This window comes from Hoplias malabaricus, chromosome 6 (assembly GCF_029633855.1).
Source record: "Hoplias malabaricus isolate fHopMal1 chromosome 6, fHopMal1.hap1, whole genome shotgun sequence".
NCBI classification, from domain to species: Eukaryota; Metazoa; Chordata; class Actinopteri; order Characiformes; family Erythrinidae; genus Hoplias; species Hoplias malabaricus.
The window spans coordinates 23,663,361-23,689,940 of record NC_089805.1 but is presented as its reverse complement, the minus strand read 5'-3'; the positions used below and the strand labels follow the sequence as shown (position 1 = coordinate 23,689,940).

The 26,580-nt window shown below is 37.9% G+C and overlaps 1 protein-coding gene across 4 annotated transcripts in view; it reads right to left on the bottom strand.

Moving 5' to 3' along the window:
* cspg5b (chondroitin sulfate proteoglycan 5b) overlaps positions 1-25,609 on the bottom strand; it is a 36,221-nt gene extending 10,612 nt beyond the window's left edge. For 2 of the 4 annotated variants that reach the window (XM_066675145.1, XM_066675148.1), the window contains exons 1-4: positions 25,165-25,609; positions 7,483-8,365; positions 3,370-3,558; positions 1,659-1,809 (exon numbers count right to left, since the gene is read on the bottom strand). In XM_066675145.1, coding sequence (XP_066531242.1) covers positions 1,659-1,809; positions 3,370-3,558; positions 7,483-8,365; positions 25,165-25,249 — 1,308 coding nt within the window. In that variant the 5' untranslated portion in view covers positions 25,250-25,609. Of the gene's footprint in view, positions 1-807; positions 865-1,658; positions 1,810-3,369; positions 3,559-7,482; positions 8,366-25,164 lie in introns of all 4 variants that reach the window. The other 2 variants (XM_066675146.1, XM_066675147.1) reach the window with 2 other exon arrangements.
* Positions 25,610-26,580: the final 971 nt, after the last annotated feature.

Below are 26,580 nucleotides of genomic sequence, written 5' to 3'. Positions count from 1 at the left end.
TAATTCTATTTTCATTTTTGATAAAATGCCATTATGGCAGAATGTCAGTCTGTCAGTCTCAGTAAAAGAAAGTTAACTATGTTGTAGCTTTGGTTAAACAAGAATTGGAAAGGGCTGAGAATTTCTTGTGTTCAATTTCCACAGTGTGAGCTTCAGGTTTAAGGACAAAGGCTAATAAAAATTAATCCAAAAAATATAATGCATTAGCCAGTGGGCTCATAAAAAATAAAGATCAGAAAATCCCTGATTTTACTGAGGCAATATACTATATTAAATAACAATCAGTCTTAATTCCAAATGTATAGTATTTACTACCAGAAGGACTTCAGCAAAGATATGATTTAAGCAGGGAGAATCAGATTTGCAGGGTTCATCCTTAATTTTGAATAATGTCCCTCCTGACAACAATAAATGCTGGCTTAATGTGTTGAAATTATTACTTATTTGCAAACAGCCTGAAAATAAATTATAAAGCACAGTATGCAGAAAAGAATTGTTGAGCTGAAAAATCAACAACAAAAACAAGAAAAAATGTATGGCATTTTGCTATGCTAGGTTTGTGAATATGAAAATGTCTTGGTCAATGTGACTCTCTAGATGACTGATCAGCAGAAGGAAGAACAGATATTTAAGCCAAGATGGCTGAACTGCAGTAGAATGGCCATAAGGGAACTGCAGGATACTAAGCCATATTTAGTTGTTAGCAAGGCAAGAGCAGAAAGCAGGATTCTGAGCCATGTTTTGGGGTTAGTGAGGATGTAGAAGAGAGCCAAAAAGGATGCTACAGCAGGTTGCCGGTCATCTTACCTCACCACTGGGCTCTTCATTGGGTTTATACTCCCAAATGTATTTGCTCATGGTTTTCTATGGGATGGGGTGGTGAACATAACATTAAAATCTCACATAGGATTTTAGCACCCTACAGGACATGGTATGTGTACAGGACAATGTTAAATCCAGGTCCTGGAAGGCAGTAAGACTGCAAAAATTGAATTTTAATTATTTTAAATATTTTTGAATCAGTTATGTTAAATTAGGTATATCTTTAAACTCTGCAGTGCTGTAACCCCCCAGGACCTTAGTCTGGCATCTTTCTGACAGTTTAACTAATTATGAAACAGCAGCCTAAATTTGTGCAACAAAAATTTTCTACAAAGATTTCCATTAGATATGGTTTATCACCCACCCCCCCCAACCCACCCACCCAACCCCTCCAATATTTATATCTATTGTTATGTATGTTATGTTATGGCTGATAAAGACAACATAGATCTTAACAACATCATTGCAACATGCAGGCTGCATCATACATGGCAAATATGACACTTTAACACAGGTGGGTAAAAAGGGAAGGGAAAGAACAAGGGATAACAAGGAAGCAGAGCATCTCTATCTATCCCACTCTCTTTCTATGAGATAGATAGAAATAACAGAGAAAGTTCAACAACTCTCATGCATGACTGCAGAGCAACAACAGTGAAAAAGGTTAATGATGAGAGTGCACCACCTTTATCCATGGAGAAAAACAGATAGAAAGAAAGAAAGACAGAAAGCGACACACATAGAAAAAACGTCAGAGAGAAAGAGTCCCGCTGAGTCGCCACTCATACGCATGCGTAGAGGACAAGCGAGAGGAAAAAGAGGAGAGGAAAAGTTACCTGACAGATAATGTTATCATAGTAAGCCAAAGCGCGGACATGGGGAGGGTTAGGCGAGTCACACAGTTTCCTTACGTTTGCCTGAGAGCCTTCAGCAATGGTGGACAGAGAGAAGTTGTCATTGTGCTGCTCCGACTGGGGCCTGTACTTACTGCAGTAGATAGATAGATAGATAGATAGATAGATAGATAGATAGATAGATAACATGGGAAAATTTAACTCAGCAAGTTAACTTAATTCTTTCCGATTTCTTTAAAGACGTTTATTAAAAAGTCAAGTTAAGAGCAATATATAATAATAATATATATAATTCAAAAGAACAGTTCTCACAGCACAGCAAACTCCCTCATCCCATTATTGTTAAATCAGAAACTTGGCCCTTCAAATCCATGTACGTCATTGCTAAGCTCGAGTTCGGGTTTGTTTTTAAGGTGGAATGCTTGAGTAAGAAGTTGACTGTAACTTGTTTGTGGTTGAAATTTAACTTCCCCATATGTTTTTATCCCCATTATGTTTTAATTTCTCTAGAAGCTGTTTTTTATCCTGTTGTATTGTTTTTACTTTCACGAAAATTTAGTTCTAGTCTCCCAAATTTCCCACCTTGAGTAATGTAAATTGTTGCATTTTTTAATGTGTAATATTATGTCTATTTGTGGTTGAAATTTATCTCGTCTGTAAGTATTCTCTCTTTGAATTACCACAGAAACTCCATTAGAACGTAGTGTGCTATAAAACTAAACTGCTAAAGTTTGTTTTGTAGCACACTAAGTTTGTTCCCATTTAATGAGTCTGGACTGTGTAGAAAGATCAGAACTTTTTACAGTGCACAAACAGACTGGAGAGCTTGCAAATGAAGAGGAAACGCTCCAATAGAATCTGAATTTTATAAAAAGTGTACTGGATTAAAATCGTGTTCATCAGCTATAAACTGAATAAACATTAGTATTTATCTTTTTCTGAGCTCTCACATTTACAAAGACATTAAAATTGACTTCATTGTGTACACAGCCTTTATTACATCTCCCTTTCTTTTCAAGTTTTTACACAGACCAGAAACAAAAATATACTGTCTGATTGCTGATCACATTAGGAATGTATTATGTTGTATCAGGATTGTGTAACCCTAGAATATATCATTCTCACTGTAACTCAACCTTCACATCCACAAACTGAGCTACTCCCTGCATCAGACTTTGCAGATCTCTGGATATTGTAGTGCCCCCCCACACACACACACTCATGACCATGTGAATATTGTGTCTTAATTTTTAGCTGTTCTTCTCTGCCATACTTTTCTTTTCCCCTTTCCTCTTTTCTTCTTCTCATCCATTCTCTCTTCTTCTCTCTCCTCTCCTCTTCTCTTTTGAACTGTGTTTAAATGCCTTTGGCTGCACAGCTGTATATAGGTCACCCTCTCACTCTTACACACACACAAACACACTGACACTGCTGTGTTAGATTGGCCTACTTTCAAAATAGGGGGTGACATCATTGTGCTTCGAGCTGAATTTTACACCACTACAGCATCTTCTGAACATCTTTGGAATGCATTTGATTAAACCAGTGAATGCTCTAGTGCTCATATTTTCTCATCTACAAAAAAATATCTCCAGCTCCTCAAAGCATCCCATTGCCAAGCTGCGGTGGTTAACAATGTCAGTGTCATTTGAAGTGATTTATGTGTGGTTTTCATGTGTTTGCACATACTAACCTGCGTTTGCGCAGCCGTCTGTTTTCAATCTTTAGCAGATGGAGCCGTTTGGAGAAAAATACGATTACCATAAAGAGGAGGAGCAAGACGAGAGAAGTTCCGCCCACCACAATGCACATCACCTGAAACTCTGTAATTACAGACTCACATCTGGTGCCTTTGTTCCAGATGTAATTCTGCATGTTGCACCTACAAAGAGAGAGGGAGAGCAAAAAAGAAGAAGGGTACAGGGAGAAGGTTAAAGGTTAATAGCACAATCTGTTTCTATGAGTATGCATGTTTGTTTGGGTGTGTGCCAAGGCTGACATTCCAGACACACATAAAGACACAGAAAATGCAGCTTTCTTTAGTTGTGAGCTCTAGAAATATACAATCTTTTATCCGTTCTAGATTTACCTGCAAACATGGGGGAATTATACAGGTACACGTGTTATTACAAAGAAATGCTATTATGATGAAGAGGAACAGGAGAGTTTAGAAGATAAAGAGATTGTGTGCCTCTGTGTGTGTGCATGAGAGAGAGAGAGAGAGAGAGAGAGAGAGAGAGAGAGAGAGAGAGAGATACAGACAGACAGACAGACAGAAAGAATCAAGGAAATGGGGCAAATTGGGGCTTAAGCCTGTGCCAGAGGGGTGCGTGATGTTTTGACAGAGATCCATATGGATGGAAACCGTACAAACAGAGAGAGAGAGAGAGAGAGAGAGAGAGAGATAACAGGAAAAAGAAAAAAATGTGAGACTGCTCAGACATGTTGAGCTCAGATTTTGTTGAAAAAAAAAAAAAACATTTGAATGTTTACAACCCACCTCCCACTTTGAACAGATTTTACTGTGCAGTTCTCACACTTTAATTGGTTTCCTTCATTTAACGTATTATTAGCTTCATTTTAACTTAATTTTGGATCAAAAGTAATGTAAAATTATACAAAACTGTCCACTGGAGGTGCCCTGTGAGGAACTGGCTCTGTCCAGGGTGTGTTGCTGCCTTGCACCCTATGACACACTGTGACCCTTGATTAGTGAAAATGATGATTTAGTAAATGCATGTTAAAGAGCAGAAGTCAAAGTGATACACAGGGAGGTAGAATATATAACACAAAAATGACACAATGACAGAAATGTAAAAACAATATGATTGAGTATAATAAGTTGGGAACCTAAGAGTTGTCTGTAAAGTCCTGAGGCCACAGCAGAATCATTTGAGTGACAGTGCTGTGTGGATTTCAGGGGAGAAATCATTTCACCACTGAAAGGCAAGGACAAATATAACGGCAGCTATTAACATCATTACAGAAAAATATACCCAAAGCTCTCCTGCTATGTTGAGTTCAACTGGCCTGTTTGAGTCAGTTTTGGACAGAATGTTGTTGGACATGGACCAATTTTAGATTCAAAACTTGTTGTGGGTCAGGCCAGTTCAGAACTTGGACAGAAAGTCCAGACTTAAGCAGATTGTGTGAACATTTTTCATTAATCTAAGCACCCAAAATAAGGATGAACATCTATGATTGGTTAAGGTGCTCAGAGTGCATTGCAAACCATGTTAATGTTTAACCAAATGTATATTTTGCATCCCTATTTTTAAAGCCATATGGCCTCCTTTAAACAAAGCTCACATCCTGTACCCTCAGTCACAGAGCCCACACATCTGGAATCAGTGACACAAACACCTGGACATTTTGCAACAGATCTGGGGCAGTTAAACTAATTTTACTTTTGCTTTAACTAGCTGTAATTTTCTCACTTCTCCTCAGTGAGTTCAGAAGGAAGGTCCAGACAGACCTGTGGAATGAGGGCGAATGTTGTATGCGACATGTGTTGCTGGAAACATAAACACACACATAAAGCATCTGGAAGTAGCCCAAGGGTTTCACTGACCTACAGCGCATTAGAGGCCAATCAATAGCTAACAGGAAATCACTGTTCGCCTCAAAATGGGCCATGCACAGACTCTGAAGAAGAGATCAATCTGTGGTTGTTTTAAAATACACTCTAGTAACTCATTCAGTCCCTGAACTGAATGGTGCACACGCTCCTGCCATGAGAGACAAATCCAGCCACACAAAGCTGAACTGGGCCATATAGTAGGTATTGATCCAAACAATGTCTCTCTCACTTTTTCCTTTTCTATTTATTATTTTTTATACTGCTTGGAAGAAATGTAATATTGAATATTGATTTAATGTTGAGTGTGGATTTTAAAGCATCCATGGGTATAAAGGCGCTACATAAGTGTAATGTTAATATCAGAAATGCAGAAAAATCAATAAATAATGAATGTTTACATTAGCCATAAGACAAAACTATTCAGCATACATTGTTCAATACAAGACCATACATTCTGTTTGCACAGGAATCTATATTTGAATCTGAATTCCTATTTTGGACAGGACCCTGAGCATAAGTGTATATTCAATTTATAAGCTTGTTCCTAACACATTATAAAACACTGTGATTTTATAATGCTGAATGTGCACAGCCACATTGCTGTGTTGACACATGCACATTGTCCATCACATCAGCAGGAGAACATATATGCGTGTGTGTGTGTGTGTGTGTGTGTGTGTGTGTGTGTGTGTGTGTGTGTGTGCATACGTGCAAATGTAAAATGAAGCACACTGTGGAAGAGTAAATGCAGAAGCATCATCAGTGTAACTTATATCATGAAATGTAATATATTCACATCCTACAAATAAGACAAAAATATAAACGGAATAAATATTTATCTGCATACATTTACTGTTTTGATAACATTCCATTATAAAAGATTATGATATAAAAAGCATTAAAAGTCAGTAGTTGTTAGTGACCAAAACTAAATATATTACCACTGATGAAAAGTGATTTTTAGCTTAGGAAGTTTATTTATAGGATCAGATAATACATGTAAATAAAAATGAAAAAGCACATTTGAAGGAGTTGCCTATAAATCATTTGTGTTTAAAGCTGGTGGCCTATGACCTCTGTAGTTTTAAATGCACTGCTATGTTTCTCTGATATGTAAAGAGTGACCTATTCCTCGTTTCTTTAGAAATCCAACTTTTTCGTTTTCTCAAGACCTTGTTTATTTATTAGAACAAACTTTTGAAAGATTTTGTATCCTTTATTGAAATATTTTTAACACTAAACAGGATTAGACACTAATCTTTTTTAAGCACACTTCAGATCATACTGAAATGTGAACGTTAGGCTGAAGAAAGAACAAAAACATAACAAGTGGAAAAAATGAACATGAACATACTTTTCTTTCACTAATCCAGGCGGCATGGGGTTTCTCAGAGAACAGATGGGGACAACACATCCCTGCACCCTGTCCCACCATCTCGAATCCATGCTTGAAAATGTCAGCAAAACCCTCTCAGCTGCATGTGCTAACAGTATTTTAAGGTTATTCAAATAACTTATTCATTCATTCATTGTCTGTAAGCACTTATCCAGTTCAGGGTCACGGTGGGTCTGGAACCTACTCGGAAACACTGGGCACATGGCAGGAACACACCCTGGAGGGGGTGCCAGTCCTTCTCAGGGGAACACACATTCTGAATAACTTACCATTCAGTAAAATGCTTTAGGTTTAACCTTTGGTTCACTGTGTTACAGAATTTCTAATATTTCTACTATAAAATGTGTAATGATATTGGTGTAATATTCTACAGACTACTGAATTCAGATCAAATGTTGCATCTATAAGGTGTTTGCTAAGCTTATAGATTATTTCGTTTTTGTGTTGAACCTGTGACCATTGATTTAGAAGATACTACAAGATTCTACAAGATACTACAATACGCCCTGAAATATAACCTGCTCTCTGCTACTGGCATCATTCTGGCCCAGTGCCAGACAGTTATTACTGATTCTGAGTGACTCTGACAAATTTATGAGACCAGAACTAAACTTTATTGCAAAACATTAAACTAACAGAATCCCTTCCATATGAATAAAAGTAATTGTGATGTGGAAAATGTGACTAATCAAATCCTGTAGACCTCAGTCTGACTCAGACCTGCCGCCAGTCTTGCTGACTGATCTAATTTTGTGACTTGTGCTATCCCCCAAAAAAGTTACTATAAGATGGAGGAAGAAAAATAGGAAGAAATTTGAAAACATAGTTACCTGCAGAATGCTCCGATCCCATCTACCACATAACACTGTCCTCCGTTAAAACAGTAATTGATGTAGAGGTCACAGGGTGATTGGCATGTGCCATTTCTACGTATGAATCCTAAAAGACAGCCAGAACTGTCCTCTGCATCGTAAGCACCTGCAGGTCCTGTCAGGTCAAACCCTCCAGATGCACCATCGTCAATGGCCAATGGCCTTAAGTTAGAGGGTGCAGCCTTGGTAACAAGCCGTACATTTTCATCCTCCATGTCTACAGGTGTGGGCTGCTCTTCGTCTGGATAGCCCTCAGTGGTGGAGTAGTCAGGGGACAAATAATCATAGAAATCTGAAAGCGTCCATGAAGTGGGATCCCCACCCTGAAGCTCCTGCAGCCGAGGTGGAGGCGGTGTATCGATTTGGTGATGTTCCTCAGGTTCATAGAAACCCACTTTCATGACATGGCTGTTGTCTGGCTGATTGGTGGATGTTGATGGATAATCAGAAGGAGCAGGGGTATTTCGCTGATGCTGGTCAACGTCAACCACACTTCCATCAGGTTGTAATATCTCACTCTGCCAGCGGGGAGCACTGTCATCGGAATCTTCATCTTTGAAGTCTAGCTGGGCTCTGCCATGATGTCGAGAGCCAGACAGAGTAGGCAGACCTGCGCCCATTCCACCTACAATTAAATGTTCACGTTCAGCCGAGTCAACATTAATATCTATGGTGGCGCTGGTGAATGGTCCAAAATCACTTTGTCCACCGCTGCCAGGTTCCTCAACTTGGGCCAGAGCAAGTGGAGTATATTCAACAAGATGTGATGGCTTTAGCCTGAACTCATCAGAGGCAGAGCTGGAGGAGTTGAGCTGGGTGGTATTGAGCACCAGTGCATCTCCTATAAAATACAAACATAAACAATCTAATTAAGCAAATGTGGCTTTTACCACACTAAATTGTTTGCTTTAAAATTACTTCATCTAGCTTGATACTGATAACCATTAATCATGTATTTCATGTGTCTAATATTGTGTATACCCACTATATGAATATTTCAATTAGAGATACACTGATTGCAATTTTTATTGGCTAATTCTGATTTTTGCCATTTTTCTTTCCTTCTAAAAAATATAAATGGCAACATGCAGAAAGATTTTGTTTTAAACTTTTCTTTTAATGGAACGTCCTACATAAAACTACATACAAGGTTATAAGAAAGACCCTTTCTTTTGTTTTTAATTCTTTTTCTTTTCAAAATGTTTAGTTTTCCAAAAGAAAAAAGTGCACTAGGTACCTACCCCATGTTCCTCCATGGCTTTTCCAACTATCAACTTGCATTTATTTACCTTATTCAAATAAGAGGATGTAAAATGACCCATTTAGGTGAAACTAAACCTCGGAATATGAAAACTGGCAATAACTAGCAAATGCCTGGCTGCTAATTTAACATTTAAGGTGGAAGAGAAAACCAATAAAGAAGATAACATCAGCCTACTCTAGTTACACATTTAATAGCAGAAGCGCTGAGAGCTGTCTGTTTATTTGACCACTGTGACCAACTGACTAACTTTACTGCTGTGACTGACTCAGAGCGCCTTGCTGACTTCAGATACCAAAACCAACACGGCACTCAGAGTAAGTTCAGTCAAAGTGATCTCTCGTTTACTTTTTGCCTCACCATGTCCCTCTCCTTCTGTGTTTCTCTTCACCTTCAACCGTGTAATTGCAGCACTTCTGCAATATGTAATTATGTAAAATTGATAAGGAGAGCACAGTGGATCCAATTATACTTAGCTAGCTTAGCAGGCTAACACAGCACACAACAATTTTATTGTACTCAACATCATTCACAGATTTGAGGTTTTTATCATATTAATGTGCCTCAGTGCAGCAGCAGCTGGAACTGAACCTGTGTTAAACTCATTTTTCGCTATCTTTTTGTGCTAATGAGAATAGCAAGTGTGTCTAACAGCTTTGCATATGACAGCATAGATTTGCTCCCTCAGTTTTCAGTCTTTAGTATACACTTGAGAGCTTCAGTGAACCAAAATCAAACCTGTGCTATGATGCGTGAGTCTGTAGCATGTTTAGTGACTACATGTTACCTAAAATTTGGAGAAGTATGTGCGAGATGGTTACTATAAATCTACATTAGAATGTTTTGTAAGCACATTTTATATCATCACGATTGTTTTCCAATGACAATTTCAAGTTCTTTTTTGATGTACGTTACTGATGGTGCTATCCCATTGCACAGTACCTATTCAGCTTGGCTTGGTATGGCTTGATGCCAGTGATGTCTCAAAACACCATCTCTAACAATAACTGCAGGCTTTGAAAACAACAGTGGCGGTAACATTCACATTAGAAGTTGTTTAGTGGGCCCTATTGTTTTTGTTTTTTGGGACTGAACATGGCTCCACTCCCCAGTTCTCACAGATCAGCAGAATATTTTTTGTTGTTGCACACCTGGAGTTTTTCATCAGCCACCAATCAATCTAAGAAGCCTTTGATCGTCTTCAGAACACCACAGTGTAGTCAAGCTGGCCTTTGTGAGTTGGATAAAAACAAATGTGATCTCTACTGTAACATGAAGATTTTACAATTTTTTTGTTTGTGCAGGATGTCTGCATTCCATGGACAAGTCTCTCAAACATACCAGGTAACAGATTTGCTTAGAGGAAAAGATATCATGCAGTTGAAAAGCACCATAAGCTACTATGTAGTGCTCTACCATTTTTTCACAATATACTAAGAAAGTCTGTGGAATATAATTATGTTTTTTAAGAAATGGTAGCATATTTGACACCAATATCAATCATGAAATGGGTGAACTGTTTCCCTTCTCATTATCAATAGTGATAGCCCTGTTTCACCTATAATGTCTCTAACCATAAGTGAATGTATTTTTGTCATTTAAGTCATCAGATAAAGCCACATGAATGAATATTTTGACATGCATACTTCATCTCAGTTTTATGAGTGCTGGTGCTTTAGATTTTATACTAATTCCAATGCACTGCCTTCTGTCAAATCTATCACAGTTGTATACATTACCTTTCTTTCTCCATATTCTCACTCAACTACATTCTAACCGGGTAGGCCAAACAGATCTAGATTCATTTCCAATTTAAGTGTAATCTGTCTGTCTGTCATATGTATGCAGTACACAGTTTATCTGTAGCTGAGTTTGTGTATTGAGTAGCAAAGAACAATGGGATTGGGTTTGAGATAAAGGCAGGCAGCATGAGTGCTCTCTCCCCTGGCTATCACTGATCTCATTATTATACTGCACATTCAGCAATTCTGCACCCCAGGAAAAGGAAAAACCAAAGAGAAACACACACACACACACACACACACACAAGCAAGATGGACACACACAAACTGTGTCCTATTCTGCTTTTTTGTCGATCTCTTTGTGTCTCTCTCAGCTATGTAATCACATACACACACATACAGATACATACACACACACACATCTGCTTAATTATGGCCTGCTGTGTGCGAGGTCCCCGATTTCTTTCCAAAGCGGCTTGTGGTGGCGGGATTAGGAGCTCTGATTTACTAATGTACTCTCCTGAGCCTGCGCCAGGATTTAGATTAGGATTTAGGGCTATAGGCTGAGACTTGCAGTGGTCAATCTGGAAGAGCGTGGGGTTGAGGAAACCGCTCTCAGACACACAAAAATAAATACTCATGCACAAACACACACACACACACACACACACACACACACACACACACACACACACACATCAGGGAATCCCTCGTTCCCACTGTAAAATCACGTTGACCTAATTGACTTTTTCCCTTTGCCAAGTGGTTCATTTGTGAACTGTTTGACAGCTTTATGTCAATGCTCTCATGATGTCCTACTTACAGAAAAACACACAACATATTAAGTCTTTGCTCTTGACCTGTGTCTAACATACATTGTTAAATCAACAGCACACATTATTTAAAATGATTTAAATATTATTTATTAACCGGTAAAATAAGTATTGGATGATAACTTCAAATAATATGGACTGCCACGAGGAGAGATTTGGAAAATGTTAAACCAACACATTCACACACAGAATATCACACTGGAATAATGTTATTTGGGTTTATTTTAATTATTTGGGTGTTATTTGTTGTTTGTTTGTTTTTTAGAAATTAAACACTTACTGCTCAGATAAACACAATTTTAAATCTAATAATCCCTGGTGCTTAAAACCTTTGCACAGTACTGTGTGTGTGTATATATATATATATATATATATATATATATATAAAACTGCAATATTATTCCACTGTCTTATTTTTATCGATGAGTATATGTACCAATAAATTACAAGTGGCAAAATTGGGTGATTAGCTATTTGCTTCCTAGATGTTGAGGCTAAGTAGCTTCTAAAAGATGACAGATACACCTCAGGCTCAAATGAACAAATATTTATTCATTCATTCATTCATTCATTATCTGTAACCTCTTATCCAGTTCAGGGTCGCGGTGGGTCCGGAGGCTACCCGGAATCATTGATTTGAGCGTAAAAATAAAGGACATTTTAGATCTTTAATGAGCTAATAAAGTTCTCTCTTCATTTTATTTTCATATTAAGGAACCAGGAAACATCTGAGCTTTGTGCTCCACCAAGGGTATTATTCAGATTCGGAAAATGTGCAAATTTTTTCTGACAAATATTGTGATTGGGAAATTGAAATGCCAGTTTACTTTCCCACATAAAACCTGTTAAGACAAGTATATACTTAACATAATTACTCAGAATAACTGGACACAAGGCAGGAACACACCCAGGACTGTGCACCAAGCCATCACAGGGAATCACACACTCACACCCATGCACAATTTCAAATCCTCAGTCCTTGTTTTATCTGTGTTTGTGCCTTCCAACAATTCAGGTTAAAAGCCACAGGAGAACTGCATAAGGAAGCTGGGGTCAATATTTGTTACAGTTACGGATGATTACAGTTCTTCCAACCTGAAAATCACCCTCATTCATACTGGAGTTTTGATTTAAAGCAATTAAACCTGCAAGAATAACTTCTGAGATATTTACTTAAGAGATACTGACATGTACATATGTATGCACAATTAATGCCTACATACATAGATTTATTTTTCCATTAACAGACACTCCTATCAGTTTCTTCCTGTCTAAATGTGATTGGCAGTGCAAAACACAGTTGCCGTGGGGTGTTTGTGGTCTTATTCAGCTTCATTGTGAATTGGATGTGAGCGACCCCCAGCCGATCACAGAAACCCAAAACACACACCCACACACACACACGTACACACGCTGGTTGCCAAGGCAAAATATAAAGTGCTTGCCTTCTGAAAAGCCATGAGGAACAGAGGCTCCTCTGTCCCCTCCCCTCATTTCATTTCCTCTCTTTCATTCGTCTACTTAATCGTTCCCACCGTCTCCTCTCAGAATGCACTGCCAATGAAAATTAGCATATGAAACGTTTTTTTTTCCTACTCATCTAAACTTTGCATTCTAAAGTGAAATTCCTTGCATTATATTACTTTATTTTATAGTAACATATTTTATTGCAGCAAGTTTATGATTCATATATGGTATAAGCTAAAATCACATCTGTAGAGTAATATTACATTTATAATTTGGCAGCTGAATCTGAAGCTCACGGCTGAAAATCTAACAGAATGTAAAACTTTATTCTCTAGACTAAAACTGTTCTGCGTAGTCCCAGTCTGATACTAAGAAATGTCTTTTGCATGGTGTACTTTAGATTAACTTATGAGGTGTGGGTCCAATTAGTTTTTTTCAATGTAAGTTTGTGAGAAAGAAGCAGTGAGAGAACATTTTCACTTAAACACTTGCCCTCAGGGCGTAAAGGAGGCAGAAGAGTGAGAAAGTGTGTATCTCAGTTTCCGCCTCCTTCAAGACCGGGGCCAAACCCTCAGAGAGAAATTTCTGCTCCCTGTTTAGTAAGCATGTCAAGGCACTGAGCAACAGAAAGCAAAAGAAAGCAAGGAAGTGGAGGAGAAATGGAATGAAGAGAGAGAGAGAGAGAGAGAGAGAGAGAGAGAGAGAGAGAAAGAGAGAGAAATACAACTTCTACCCAAGCCTTTTTCTCATGACCTCACTAGTATAGTTTTAAATTGTATATTTGTAAGAGTGTTTAACAATAGTTGCTTTTCTGCACCAAAATCCCTCTCTCTACACTGTCAGAAAAATTGTTACGGCAGTGGTATGCTCGATGGTACATGTTAATTACATTTAATTAGGGAACGTAATCGTACCTTACTCTATTATAATTGTAGATTTTCAGAAGTAATATACCTTTACGAACACAACTGGACGTTAAAACCACTATTTGTACCTTTAGTGACAATAATCTACCTCTTTCCTGAGAATGTAAAAAGGTTCGTTTCTCCAGCAAAAAATAAATAAGCTCTGGAAGTGTCAAAGTTAATACATGATCATTGTCCTATCGATCTAGCCTGACTTCCCCCTACCTGTCCTTTATGCATTTGTGGTCCTTTTGAAAGTGGTTTCAAGAGCAATATCCCCCTATTAAAGGTCAGTGATGAAGAACAATCAAATAAATCACAAAAAAAAAAGTATTTGAAAAGTAAAATAAACAAAACGGACTGTTTTTTGACTAGAGAAGTGTTATTGCCCAAATAAATAAATAAATAAACATATAAAATGCTGGCCAATTATTTCATAAAAAAATATAATAATAATAAAAATAAATATATATATTCCTGCCTTGCGCCCAATGATTCCAGGTAGGCTCTGGACCCACCGTGACCCTGAACTGGATAAGCGGTTACAGATAATGAATGAATGAATGAATGATAAATATATATATTACATATATCTTGCAGTCCTAATAAAATGTCTGAATATGCCTAAAAATGGTGATATTTAAATTTTTTTTATGTTTCTGTCACTGCTTTCAGTCTTCATTTAGACATTAAAATGAAAAAATACATAACTATTGATCCCTGACCCATTATCTGTGTCACAGAGCTCTGTTCATCTTTGTCAATCAATAGAGGAGCTCTGGATGTGTCACAAATAGCACTATACTCCCTACATAGTGCACATCACAGATAACAAAACTATTAATACAGAACCCGTATAGTTCAATAGGGGAATGTGAGCCTGTGCACGAATAACTAAACTCAGATTCAGTCAGAAGGGCAGAGAAATGCATTACAGTCTGATGTGCTAACAGTTTTTAATTAGATCCTATAATGAAAATGCTAATGTGGCTAACAGATTTTAATGGTCTTTTTCTCATCATTATTCTACACTGTGAGATTCTTTACCCCTTGATGTTACTGAGTGTTGTAAGATTCAGGAGCTGTGGATGAAATAAATGCATCCATCTTTCCAGATCACAGGACTGAAACCCATCACACGTTTTCTTTCATAACCAATGACTGATGTGCAAATGTCTGCCGTAACATGTGCTTTGCCCTGTAAATGCCAGAGTAAACCTACATCTTTGCTGCTAACCTCCGCTTCTATGATACTAATCCCTGCTAAAGAATGTCCACACCCTGTAGTCATTTGGTAAGTTATAAATAGTGTATTGAGAATGGGAGGCAGGGGAGCTGGCACAGACACAGTTGGCTTCATCAGCCGCATGTAGATACCCAGTGGTGCCAGGATGAACCAGGACAGACACACAGTGATGCCAGGCCTGCAAGGTAATAAGTGCCAACTTCCCAAATTGTTATATCTAGAACCTCCTCTGTGCTCTTGCCACCAATCACTATTCTTTATACAGAATATAATAATGTGTCTAAAGTAGTTTAAAGTGAACATACATGAATATGTACTATACTACACTGAAGTACGTCTCAGCGATACACAGATATGTACTGTAATGAGACTGATCTGACATTCAGAATCAGACTAATGCACCTAGTATTAAATATAAATCATTAAAATGTATTTATATGTAAAGTATATTGATGTTTGGGCTTTGCTCAGTACAGTGAAATTACATTCATATGTAACAGCTGCATAATACGCTTTTGATTACTCAAAATTTAATCTGATTGGACCCATGTTGCTTCCCAGTAAAAGAAGTTATTAGAGCAGATAATTCCAAAGGAAACAAGTTCCAGAATGCTTGTGCAATATTTGTGCATTGGAGAGCTTGGCTTGTTATATTTTTGTTTGAAATGGATTCCGTGGTCAATAGGTGGAGGTACAGTCCCTACACTCTCAGAAAAAAAGCTACGGTAGAGGTACATTATCACTAAAGCTACAAACTGTGTAAGAGAACCTTTAAAGGTACAAAGGTGTTTAAAAGTCCGGTTTTGTTCCTTAAAGAAATGGGTCATATTAAAAAAACGTAATATAAGCCCTGGAGATGAAATGGGGCGTATGAAATCAACACAATTTTAAAATCTACCATTATAATAGAATAGATACAATTATGTTCCCTTGAGGGTACCACCACAGAGACAGCAAAATGTACCAGCACAGAGACAGATTTTGTTACAGTATACAGTCAGTGAAGTGTATATTTCCAAATTGACCGCTGATTATGTTATATTTATGAGGAACTATAGAACAGTGGTGTAATAATCTGAAATACTGCTGCAAATTACTCATTTTAAAAAAAATACATTTACCATTACGATAAATGCACTGGAAATGTCTTATTTTCTGTTTTGTTTATGCTATAAATATTCTGCTTGTAAGACAGTGTCTTACAAAAAGGAATGGAGCCTGAGGAGCACACATAGTTACACATTTTTGTCACAGAGAGTGATATATATTTTCCTGTATGGTGCTGTGAAATGTTTGAAAGACTATGCTTGTTTTTCAATTGACACCATTTTACTGCGCTTCCTCACGTCCCCTGTGAAGTAACAAATTAATTACCTGTTTACTCAACAACTGACATGTTACATAATCAGGGTCAGATCATTCGGGTACAGGACCACCTTATCTCCATTATGAGACCCCAAAAGGTGAACAGAATCCTTTAGTGCACAATACCAATAATTCCAGGGTGAGTGACCAGAGGGAGTGCAGAGCTACAGTACGTGTCCAACAGGTTGCGCAGCTCTAGTGTGAGTGTCCGGTAGGTATTGTTAGCCCACACTCGGAGCTCCAGACGGCCAGGCTAGGCAGGGCGCTAACACTAGTGCTGTGATGCTAATGCACACTGACAGCCTCCACTGTCAGGAGACCTCACTGGCAGATGGCTTCCCGTGCTGTGCCCGGGAACGACTGGAACATTTCTAGAGAGAAAGTGCCCACAGGAATTTTTTTTTTCAGGGATCAGTTTTGCTTAACTTGGGTTGTATATATTTTAGAAGAAGTTTTCTAGAACAACTGGTCTCAGAACAGACTGCAGTCTGCACCCCAAGGAATCTTTGGTTTGGCTCATTTCACATGGCATTTAAGCAACAAATAAAACAACATATCAGAATGTACAAGCTTTCCACATCTTGAGATGAGTTCTCTGTCACCTTCTTCACCTCTTTCCTACCCGTCGGCAAGAGGAGGTGACTACAACACTTTGAAAATGGAGCTAAGTATTGCCATGAAAATACAAAAACAGACATAGTCCTAATTTCACTTAATGTCTGCACAAATAAACAAGAAAACATAGGAATACATATCATCGTTATCCAATGAAAAACATGTATCTCCAAGTTTTGCCATTTTTAATTCATTCATTCATCCATTATCTGTAACCCTTATCCAGTTCAGGGTCGCGGTGGGTCCAGAGCCACCCTGGAATCATTGGGCACAAAGCGGGAATACACCCTGGAGGGGGCGCCAGCCCTTCACAGGGCAACACACACACATTCACACATTCACTCACACCAATGGACACCATTTAGTCGCCAGTCCACCTATCAACGTGTGTTTTTGGACTGTGGGAGGCCATTTTTAATTTTACTACATTATTGGGACACAGCAGAGTGGACCAATAGAAATGTTCCAAAATGACCTGGAATAAAATACATGTTTTTTGATGATATGAATGATGAAGTGTACTTGAGCAGTTCATCAGTTGTTTCACAGCTCATGATCCCCAAGAGTAAATACAAGTTAGCCACTGTGCTGCATAATCTGTCTCATGTGCTCTGTATCTGATACTGAAAATAACATTATTCTCTGTAATCCTGACACTGATAGCTAAGTACAACCAATCCAAACACTACCAAAACTTTCATGACCGTCTTGTTCTCAAATTATACTATTTGACTTTCCATAAGTTTTGGGGTGGGATAAAATCAGAAAGTTTGTGTGTGTGTGTGTGTGTGTGTGTGTGGAGGGGGTATACTCTTGCTGCCCAGCTGATCTAATCCGGCTGATAAACACAGAATTATAACACTGGCTAACTGATACAAATCCAGCTGATGTTAATTACACCACTGATATTTTTTGTAAGCTAAACCATGGACCATGCTTAGGTTCTACATTCATAACACACTTTTCAGACCAGGACTGCACTAGGTACTACACTCTAAAGCAACATTTCGTTGCTTTTTTTAAGACAGACAACAGTTGAAACAGAAATATTACTTAATCAAAATTGTTATAGATCTATATCTCTTGTCACTTTAGTATTAATCGTAAAGACTGTATGGTGACTTTAGCCTGCAGCATTGTTCTCACTAGGTTCATATGGATGCACCTTAAACTACACTAATAAAAAAAGAAAGATCTTCAAATTTTCTTAAAGACAATGGTGTATGTTCTAGGATGATTCTTTGCGTGATGGAAAGTAAACATTAGAGGAAACAATATTCAACAAATTGTCCATCACATCAGCAGAAGAACATATATGCTAATATATATATAAATATATTTATATATTTATATATACACAGAGAAATATATAAATATAACAAACGGTTTCAGAACAAATAAAACCATCGTCTTTAATCAACACCAATGAAGAACCCTCCTTTTTTTAAGAGGGGAAAAAAATTCCATGACAAAGGACACTTTTTGAAAAAAACTCATATATAAAGAGAGCATACACGTCCTGGTCATAAAATTAGAATATCATGAAAAAGATTTATTTATTTCAGTAACTCCTTTCAAAAAGTGGAACTTACACATTATACTCATTTGTTACACACAAACTGATATATTTCAAGTGTTTATTTCTTTTAATGTGATTATTATAACTGACAACTAATGAAAACTCCAAATTCAGTAGCTCAGAACATTAGAATATTGTGAAAAGATTCAACATTAAACCAGCTACCAGTACCTGGTTTAAGAACCATGGTCTCCCTGTTCTTAATTGGCCAGCAAACTCACCTAACCTTAACTCCATAGAAAATCTATGGGGTATTGTGAAGAGGAAGATGCAATATGTCAGACCCAACAATGCAGAAGAGCTGAAGGCCACTATCAGAGCAACTTGGGCTCTCATAACACCTGAGCAGTGCCACAGACTGATCCACTCCATGCCACGCCGCATTGCTGCAGTAATTCAGAAAAAGGATCCCCAACTAAGTATTGAGTGCTGTACATGTTCATACTTTTCAGTTGGCCAGCGTTTCTAAAAATCATTTTTTGTATTGGTCTTAAGTACACTGTAAAAAATGTTTGTAGAATTTACGGTAATAAACTATAAAATAGCAACGGTAAAAGATCATAACTTTGAAAATAGTATATCACCGTAACATATAAAGAAGTTTTCCTTAAATAAATAAATAGAATATTACATTAATTTTTACTGACATAATATTTATAATATACACATTTTTACTGTTAATTTTATTACTTTATGTAAAATATATTGGAAAATACCATAATATCATAAGCAAAGTATAACCCTAAAAATAACAGAAATATTCGGTCTAAATTAAAGATTTTGCTGATTTGCACATTTAAATTTACAATATTAAACCGTTCATTATTCAACAAAATAATACCTTGATTTCTACAGAAAGAAAATGTTAAAAAATACGGCATGTGTTGTAAGGTGAAGTAGCTATATATCTTTAAGTATACTAGAATGTCATTTTAGGAATTGTCTTTGCAAATATTGGTTATATATACCACTTAATTTTCTATTTGCAATGGAATATTTTAAAAATAAATAGAAAGACACAAATTTTGTTGTAAAGTAATTGCTGGGCAGCAATGCTAACCATTTTTGTGGCTTTCAGAGTAGGTGGTTACTAGGATGTAACCATATATGGGTTGCTAGTTTCTTAATATAAGCTAAGATGTAAAAACTGACCGGGGTGTTTATGGGTTGCTAAGGTGTTCTGGGTGGCCACAAGCGAATGTTGGATTGTTGCAAAGTTTGCTACAGTGTACCAAATAGTTGTTATGATGTACTTGGTGGTTGTCAGCATTTCTAGATTGTTGGGATGTACAGGGATCCATAGGTGATTGGAAGTGCTTATAAGTAGTTACTAGGTGTATAATGTGGTTGCCAAAGGATGTTCTTGTTGGTTGCTTTACTTTACCAGGTGTTTGCTAAAATAGAAATACAAAGAATGCTCTCATTACATTTCTGGGCATGAGCATGAGTTTATATATGTTAACCCTACAGCCTGGGAAAGTGTAAAAGAATACATTTAAATATAATAATAAACAAAATAAAAATTTAATTAAAATTAAATAAATAAATAGAAACATGCATCACCAATTCTATTATGCCTACTTTAAAATAACTTCTGAGTTCAAGATAATGTTCTAATTTAAAGGACGAGCGAGCCGACAGACTGTTCAATACTAACGGACACTGAACTTTTGACCCCATGTAAACCAAATAACTCCATTTCTGCGCGCCAAAAACCTTTACGCATCTGTGGGGTTTAGTCTAACTCCGATGCTGACGGAATGTTTCCTGACTGCTGGTGACAAAAAAATCTTCTTGAGGTAAGTTTTTCACGTAAATTGTCAAAATGTGAGAATAAAACTTTGTTTAAGGCTCGTTTGTGTGTGTATTGACGTTACTTTAAGTTTGTTTAGCTAACTAGGTCAGGATAGGTAGCACTACTTATTGACTAACGTTAAGAATGTGTTCAAACTTGTTTCGGTTCTCTCGGCAGCTACATAGATTGTTAAATTTTAGCCCTGGATTGGTTTATGTTCCCACTATACACTGACAATCAAACCAAAGTAAGTAAAAAAGTCACGTATGACTTTTATTTTTGAGCCAGTCATCAGAACAGTGCACACCGCTGGGCTTGATGCATTTTTTGTGGTTCTGTGTGTTTACGTGGTGATATTTTCCCCCACTTAAAAAAAAAAACGAGAGGCGGTAGAGTGAATAAATGAGTCAAAACAGCGGCAGGAATTCCTCCGCTGCCCAAAGTAGGTCTATTGCAAAGACGTTAGGAGAGGCTTTGGCCTCGGCTCGTTTTTTTGTTTTTAACGGACTCTGTTCTCTCTTCGCGCGATTATGTTCACATCTTAGAACATCACATCCTGCCTTTGATTCTTTTTTCTTCAGTAAGGTCAAGGCAAAATTATTTGTTTATTTTTTATTGTTGTTTGGCTGTTTTTTCAGTTACGTCTTACAATTTGAAGGGAAGACCCGTTTCGATTGCATAATTCTGGAAATGGCAAACAGCAACGTGCTTCTTCAACGTCTTACATCACTTATTAAAGGTATTCAAATTTTTGGATCCTGGTTTGCAATATATATGCGTGTTCCTAGCAGGGAGACTGTAGAGCTTGTTGGTTGTTCATGCATTTGAGTTAATAAAATTTTTTGGAGAACATTTGATCCTTTATTTGATTGCTTTAATGAATCTTCAGAGTTAGATTGAAGGCTGCTAGCATTGCTAAGATAGGCATCTTCAAGGTAAGAAAACTACATATATATAACAAATGTTTTATCGTGTTATGACTGCATTGTCATAGTTATCTGTACACAGTTTGGTTTTATAAACTATTTTTATAACGATTGTTGCAGTTTAAATTTTTCATTCCTGCCACCTTTCAGGCATTGCTCCTATGAGTGGTTGTGGAAGGAACAATGTGCTGGCCTTTGTGACACCCAGGAAAATGGTGACATTCTCATTCATTTAAAATCAAGCTTTTGTTGTTTGATACTTTAGAAGATGATTTGTTTGCCATTTTTCCTTTTTTTTTGACAGCTGTGGTAGAGAGACCAACACAGTGAAGAGGGGATGATATGCAAAGGGCCCATGCCAAAACTGAACCTTGCCCGCTACAGTAACAATATGTGGTATGTTTTTTTTCTTAGAACAATGCATCTCCTTGTCTTTTATTACTTTTGTTTCAGGTATTAAGATTTTTCTTGACATGGACATCACATCCATAAAAAGTGGTAGTTGGTTGTGCAGTTCAGTGTACATTAATTTAATGACAGAAGGCTTTGGGTTAATCTCTTTTTGTAGACTGTGTAGCCATTTCATGTTCAAACAGTGTATGCAGTTGCTGATGCTAAACACGGTCACAATTATATAACCTAATGTGATTTCAGTTTCACCCATTCTAGTCCCTTTCTTCAGATGTTTTGATAACTGTTTAATAAATCTTTTATTATTAGTGATTTTATTAACTATGAGGATTTAGGTATTTTATTCCTTATGGAGAGTGATTGCTGTCACAGCAGACTGGAGACAGGTCAGGTGATTTTTGTCATAGTGACGAACTTGTGCAGTTGTGCTTGATTTATGTATGTTCTATTGGTCCGATAATCTGGTTCAGAAGATGCAATGGAGTTTGTTTATGGGCTGGAGACAGCACAGACTGAGCTCCTTCAGTCTCCTTCATTTTCTCAGTCTATTCATTGTTTTAGGTGGCTCATGAAATCTTTATTGTAACGTGGCTTGCTCTCTTGTTTGTTTGTTTATTTATTATTTACAATTCATTTTAACATACTGTTTGTTAACAATTTAATGTTGTCTTGTTTCATTTATTTAATGTTTTGTATTTTTATTTTTGTTTTGAGAAGCACTCTGCAACTGTGTAAGTGCAATATAAAAAGTTGTTATTGTTATTATGTTTATTATTATTAATTCTAATATTATTAATGTTGTTTTTGCTTGTTTTGTTTTTCTTTTGGGCTGCAGAGAGGATCATGTCAGTCTGCAGCAAATGCCTGAGATGTGAGTCTTCAAGCAGAACTGGTGGCAATACACGCTTTTATTTCCAGTTTCTTGAACACGTCTTGAACATGTCTGTGTAAGACTCTGTCCCATGTTAAATGCCACATTTGGACTCAGTGACATTACTTTTGATGAACTAAGGCAAGTAGACACTTTTCATAATGTTTCTTCATTCCACCATGGATTAGTGCATATGTTTGGACACACATGATCTCACCACTGCTTTGTAAGTATACTGGGCAAGTTATTGGATCTGTTCTACACTGTTGGATCTGTTTTACACTGAGAATGTACTAATGCAAATGCCTCAATAATAGTCTGTACTTTGGTTTATATCTAACTTGTTTTGCCTTTGTAACTTCAATTAGTAATTGTAAAACCCATGGCAAAAAAGTGTAAAGCCTAATGTGTAATGCCGTATTTTTTGCAAGGATATTCTGGCAACCACAGCTGCCGGTAATTTACTGTAAAGTTGAAATTTACAATAAAATACTGTAAAATAATCATGGTTGTAATGTGTTTATCATGGAAATGGGATGTAATATTTTACAGTAAAACTGTTGTTTTTTAATTGTTCACCGTAAACAAGTTCCTAAAAATAGCTGTTAATTTTACAGCATAGTACTGTAAACAGGTTCAATATAATTTTTAAAATTTACAGTAATTTTCTGTAATTAAACAACAGTTTTAAACTGTTGAAAATTACGGTTGCCAGAAAAGATACCGTAATGTTATTTACATTGTCAACATTTTTTTTACGGTGAAGTTCTGGCAACCACAGCTGCCAGTATTTCACCGTAAATTTAACAGATTTTTTTTTACAGTGTAATATTCTAATTTTCTGAGATACTGAATTTGGGGTTTTCATTAGTTGTCAGTTATAATCATCAAATATAATTAAGAAATAAACACTTGAAATATATCAGTCTGTGTGTAATGAATGAGTATAATATACAGGTATCACTTTTGAACGAAATTAGTGAAATAAATAAACTTTTTCCATAATATTGTAATTTTATGACCAGCACCTGTATATTCAAACAGCAGGACAACTGGGCAACATTATATAATATTCTTGTGGTAAAACATATCTGTAATAATGTTTGGAGTTCACTTCTCAAGGTTTTGCCTTTACTTTATTTACTGCAGGGTTAGGGCTAAAAAGTACCAGGGCTGCCCAAATCTGCGATGATGTCTGATTTGGCCAAGATTTACCCAATCTCCAGTCAGAGATCATTCATTCATTATCTGTAACCACTTCTCCAATTCTCCACGAAATCACCCTGGAGGTTGCGCCAGTCCTCCACAGGTCGACACACACTTTGAGTCGCCAATCAAACCTACCAATGTGTGTTTTGGGACTGTGGGAGGAAACCGGAGCACCCAGAGGAAACCCACGCAGACACAGGGAGAACACACCAACTCTTCACAGACAGTCACCCGGAGGAAACCCACACAGACACGGGGAGAACACACCAAACTCCTCAAAGACAGTCACCTGGAGCGGGACTCGAACCCACAACCTCCAGGTCCCTGGAGCTGTGTGATTGCGACACTACCTGTTGAGCCACCATGCATTAAATTTTCTAAGAAATAAAATATAGTGTATATCATAATTTGAAAGTTACATCTTTTTGATATAAGGCTATAATTGTTGGTTTATTGTTTTCTTGTCCCCCAAATAGATGGTCTGCTGTTATAAACTGTCTTAAACATGAGTGTATATAGGCTGTGTGTTGTGGGAAAACGAGTCCAGTGTAATGTCAAATGTAAATAACGAGTCGAAGTGCACGCTGAACTTGAGGCAGGTGGATGGTGCCCCCCGCTGCGCAGCGACCCAGAGAGAAGGACGGTGCGAGTGTGAGGGGGTTTGTAGAGGAGAATAGCGGGTGTTATGTAGATTAGAGAAAGTGAAGAGCTTCAAAGGCGTCTGCACTGTGAGCTGCATGTATAATTTCGTCGTCTAACGCATGTATGTGTGCGCGCACACGAGAGCGAGCGAGGAGCTGGCTGGCGCACGCGCACCGTGAACGAGCGGAGTCCGTTAGCGCTGGAAGCGCGCTCTCATTAACCCACATTCAACAGAAATAACCGACATTATCCCGCAATGCCACAGACTACACACTGCTGACCCGGTTATAACACACGCGTCTGTTCAGAGACCCAAGAGTCTCAACACAGTCAGGTTTAGGAAGCTCGCCCCAACGATAAAAGAGACTTAGTAACATTAGACAGCTCTCAGCAGCGAAAACATCAAGTTTATAGTAGCTTAGATAAAGAGGTTACAGCTCCAACGGTATTCCAGAGCAGTGTCTGAAGTGTCTCTGTCTGAACCGCGGTGTTATATCCTGTCACATTGTTGTGTTCTCCCCTAATGTTTTCTTTCAAAGCAGCTCCGTCTGTCCCCTTATCCCCTTTTTTCTCCTAATCATTGTGCTGTTCTGCCTAGATGGTGTCTTCATTTAAAGATTTAGGCTAATCCTCTGTGTGTTTGTAGTCCCCTTTACTATTCTCCGGATCCTCCTCTTTTGTTTGGGCGCTGTGTTGTGTCTGAAAGTGTAGTGTAGTGTAAACGAAGTCCACACACACACACACACACACACACACAGCAGCAGGTTTCTTACCGGGCGCGCAGAGAAGAGTCAGATGAAGGAGCAGACCCCCGGAGAGCAGCGCCGTTTCCCAGCGGAGAGTCCCTCTGAGGTCCATTCTTTCAACGGATAAAAAACACAGCTAAAACACGTTAAATACAACCGAATAACTATAAACCACCGCCGCGTTCTCCCGTCCTCGCTCTGTTCGGCTAGGCTCCCTCTCTCTTCTCCATGATCCCGTGCGGAGTGCTGTGTGTGTGTGTGTGTGGTGGTCTAGGAGTTTTTGTTTTGTCTCGGCGTTTCACTGCTTAAAGGCCCACAGCGAGTCTCTCACGGTCCCATGGCTCCGGTCGCCGCCGCAGGGCCGAGTGAGAGGCGGTGTCCGTGTCCGGGGGAGAGAGCTGGAGCTCAGCAGAGTGGCGCTGAACCGAACCGCTGATCTGAGCGCAGACCCGCGCGTCTTCTCTCCGTTTTGCTTTCGCGCGCGCACTGCCTGCTGGGTGACGTAGCATACCGTGGGGGCGCGCTCCCGCTCTTCAAACACACTGCTGGAGTTTGTTAGCGAGAAAACACCCTCAGAGAGCAGAGCTCCCAAAGACTACAAATGTACAACTTAGAGACTAACTCCCAAATTCTCAGCTTCATAAAACATTCCCTCACTTTAGCTAAAGCGACCTCTCAAATTATTTAGCCACATCTTTCAGCTCCAAAGAGCCAAATGGCACAAGACATTACTCTGGGACCTCAAAAGTGAGGGAACCCATTACTAATCTGAGGGAACACAATATGAAGGAAGTTTAACTAAAATAAATAATTCTCAGTTTAAATAACAGTCAATAGTTACATGCTTAATTCAATTTTTCTTACCGAAGTGAGTCAAGGCAATAAACTAGCCTGATGATTTAGGAAAGTGAACTGTAAAGAATGTGGTTTGAGTTCTCCACTGGAGCTCGGGGAATGGGTGTAGCTCCTTCAGGTCGCAGTTGTCTGTGATTGTAATCCATGTGGAATTAGGACAATGGTTTATAATATTTTTTGTATGCTAATGTTTAATATATATAACGAAATGTTTAATAATTAGGATTAAAACAAATGTACATGATATCAGCAAAGATCTCCCTTTTATTTTGTGGGTAGTAATTCAACAGTTATACAAATCATTATTTCAATATTTCAGTTTTAACAGTGTGTCTTTAGCTGAAGTGTTTGTAGTTTGGGAGAAAGTGTTCTCCATTGAAAAGAGTGTCTGAAATTGGGTGAGCACAAACACACACACACACACACACAAATGTACTCTAAACCTAAATACACAAACACAGACACACCAACAACACTGTAACAAAAGGTCAAATTACTGAAAAATTCCAATACATGCCATACAGAGGCCCCATTAGTTAGGAATGGCTCTTTAAATAAAGGATTTAAAGACAATAAAAAACCTTAAAA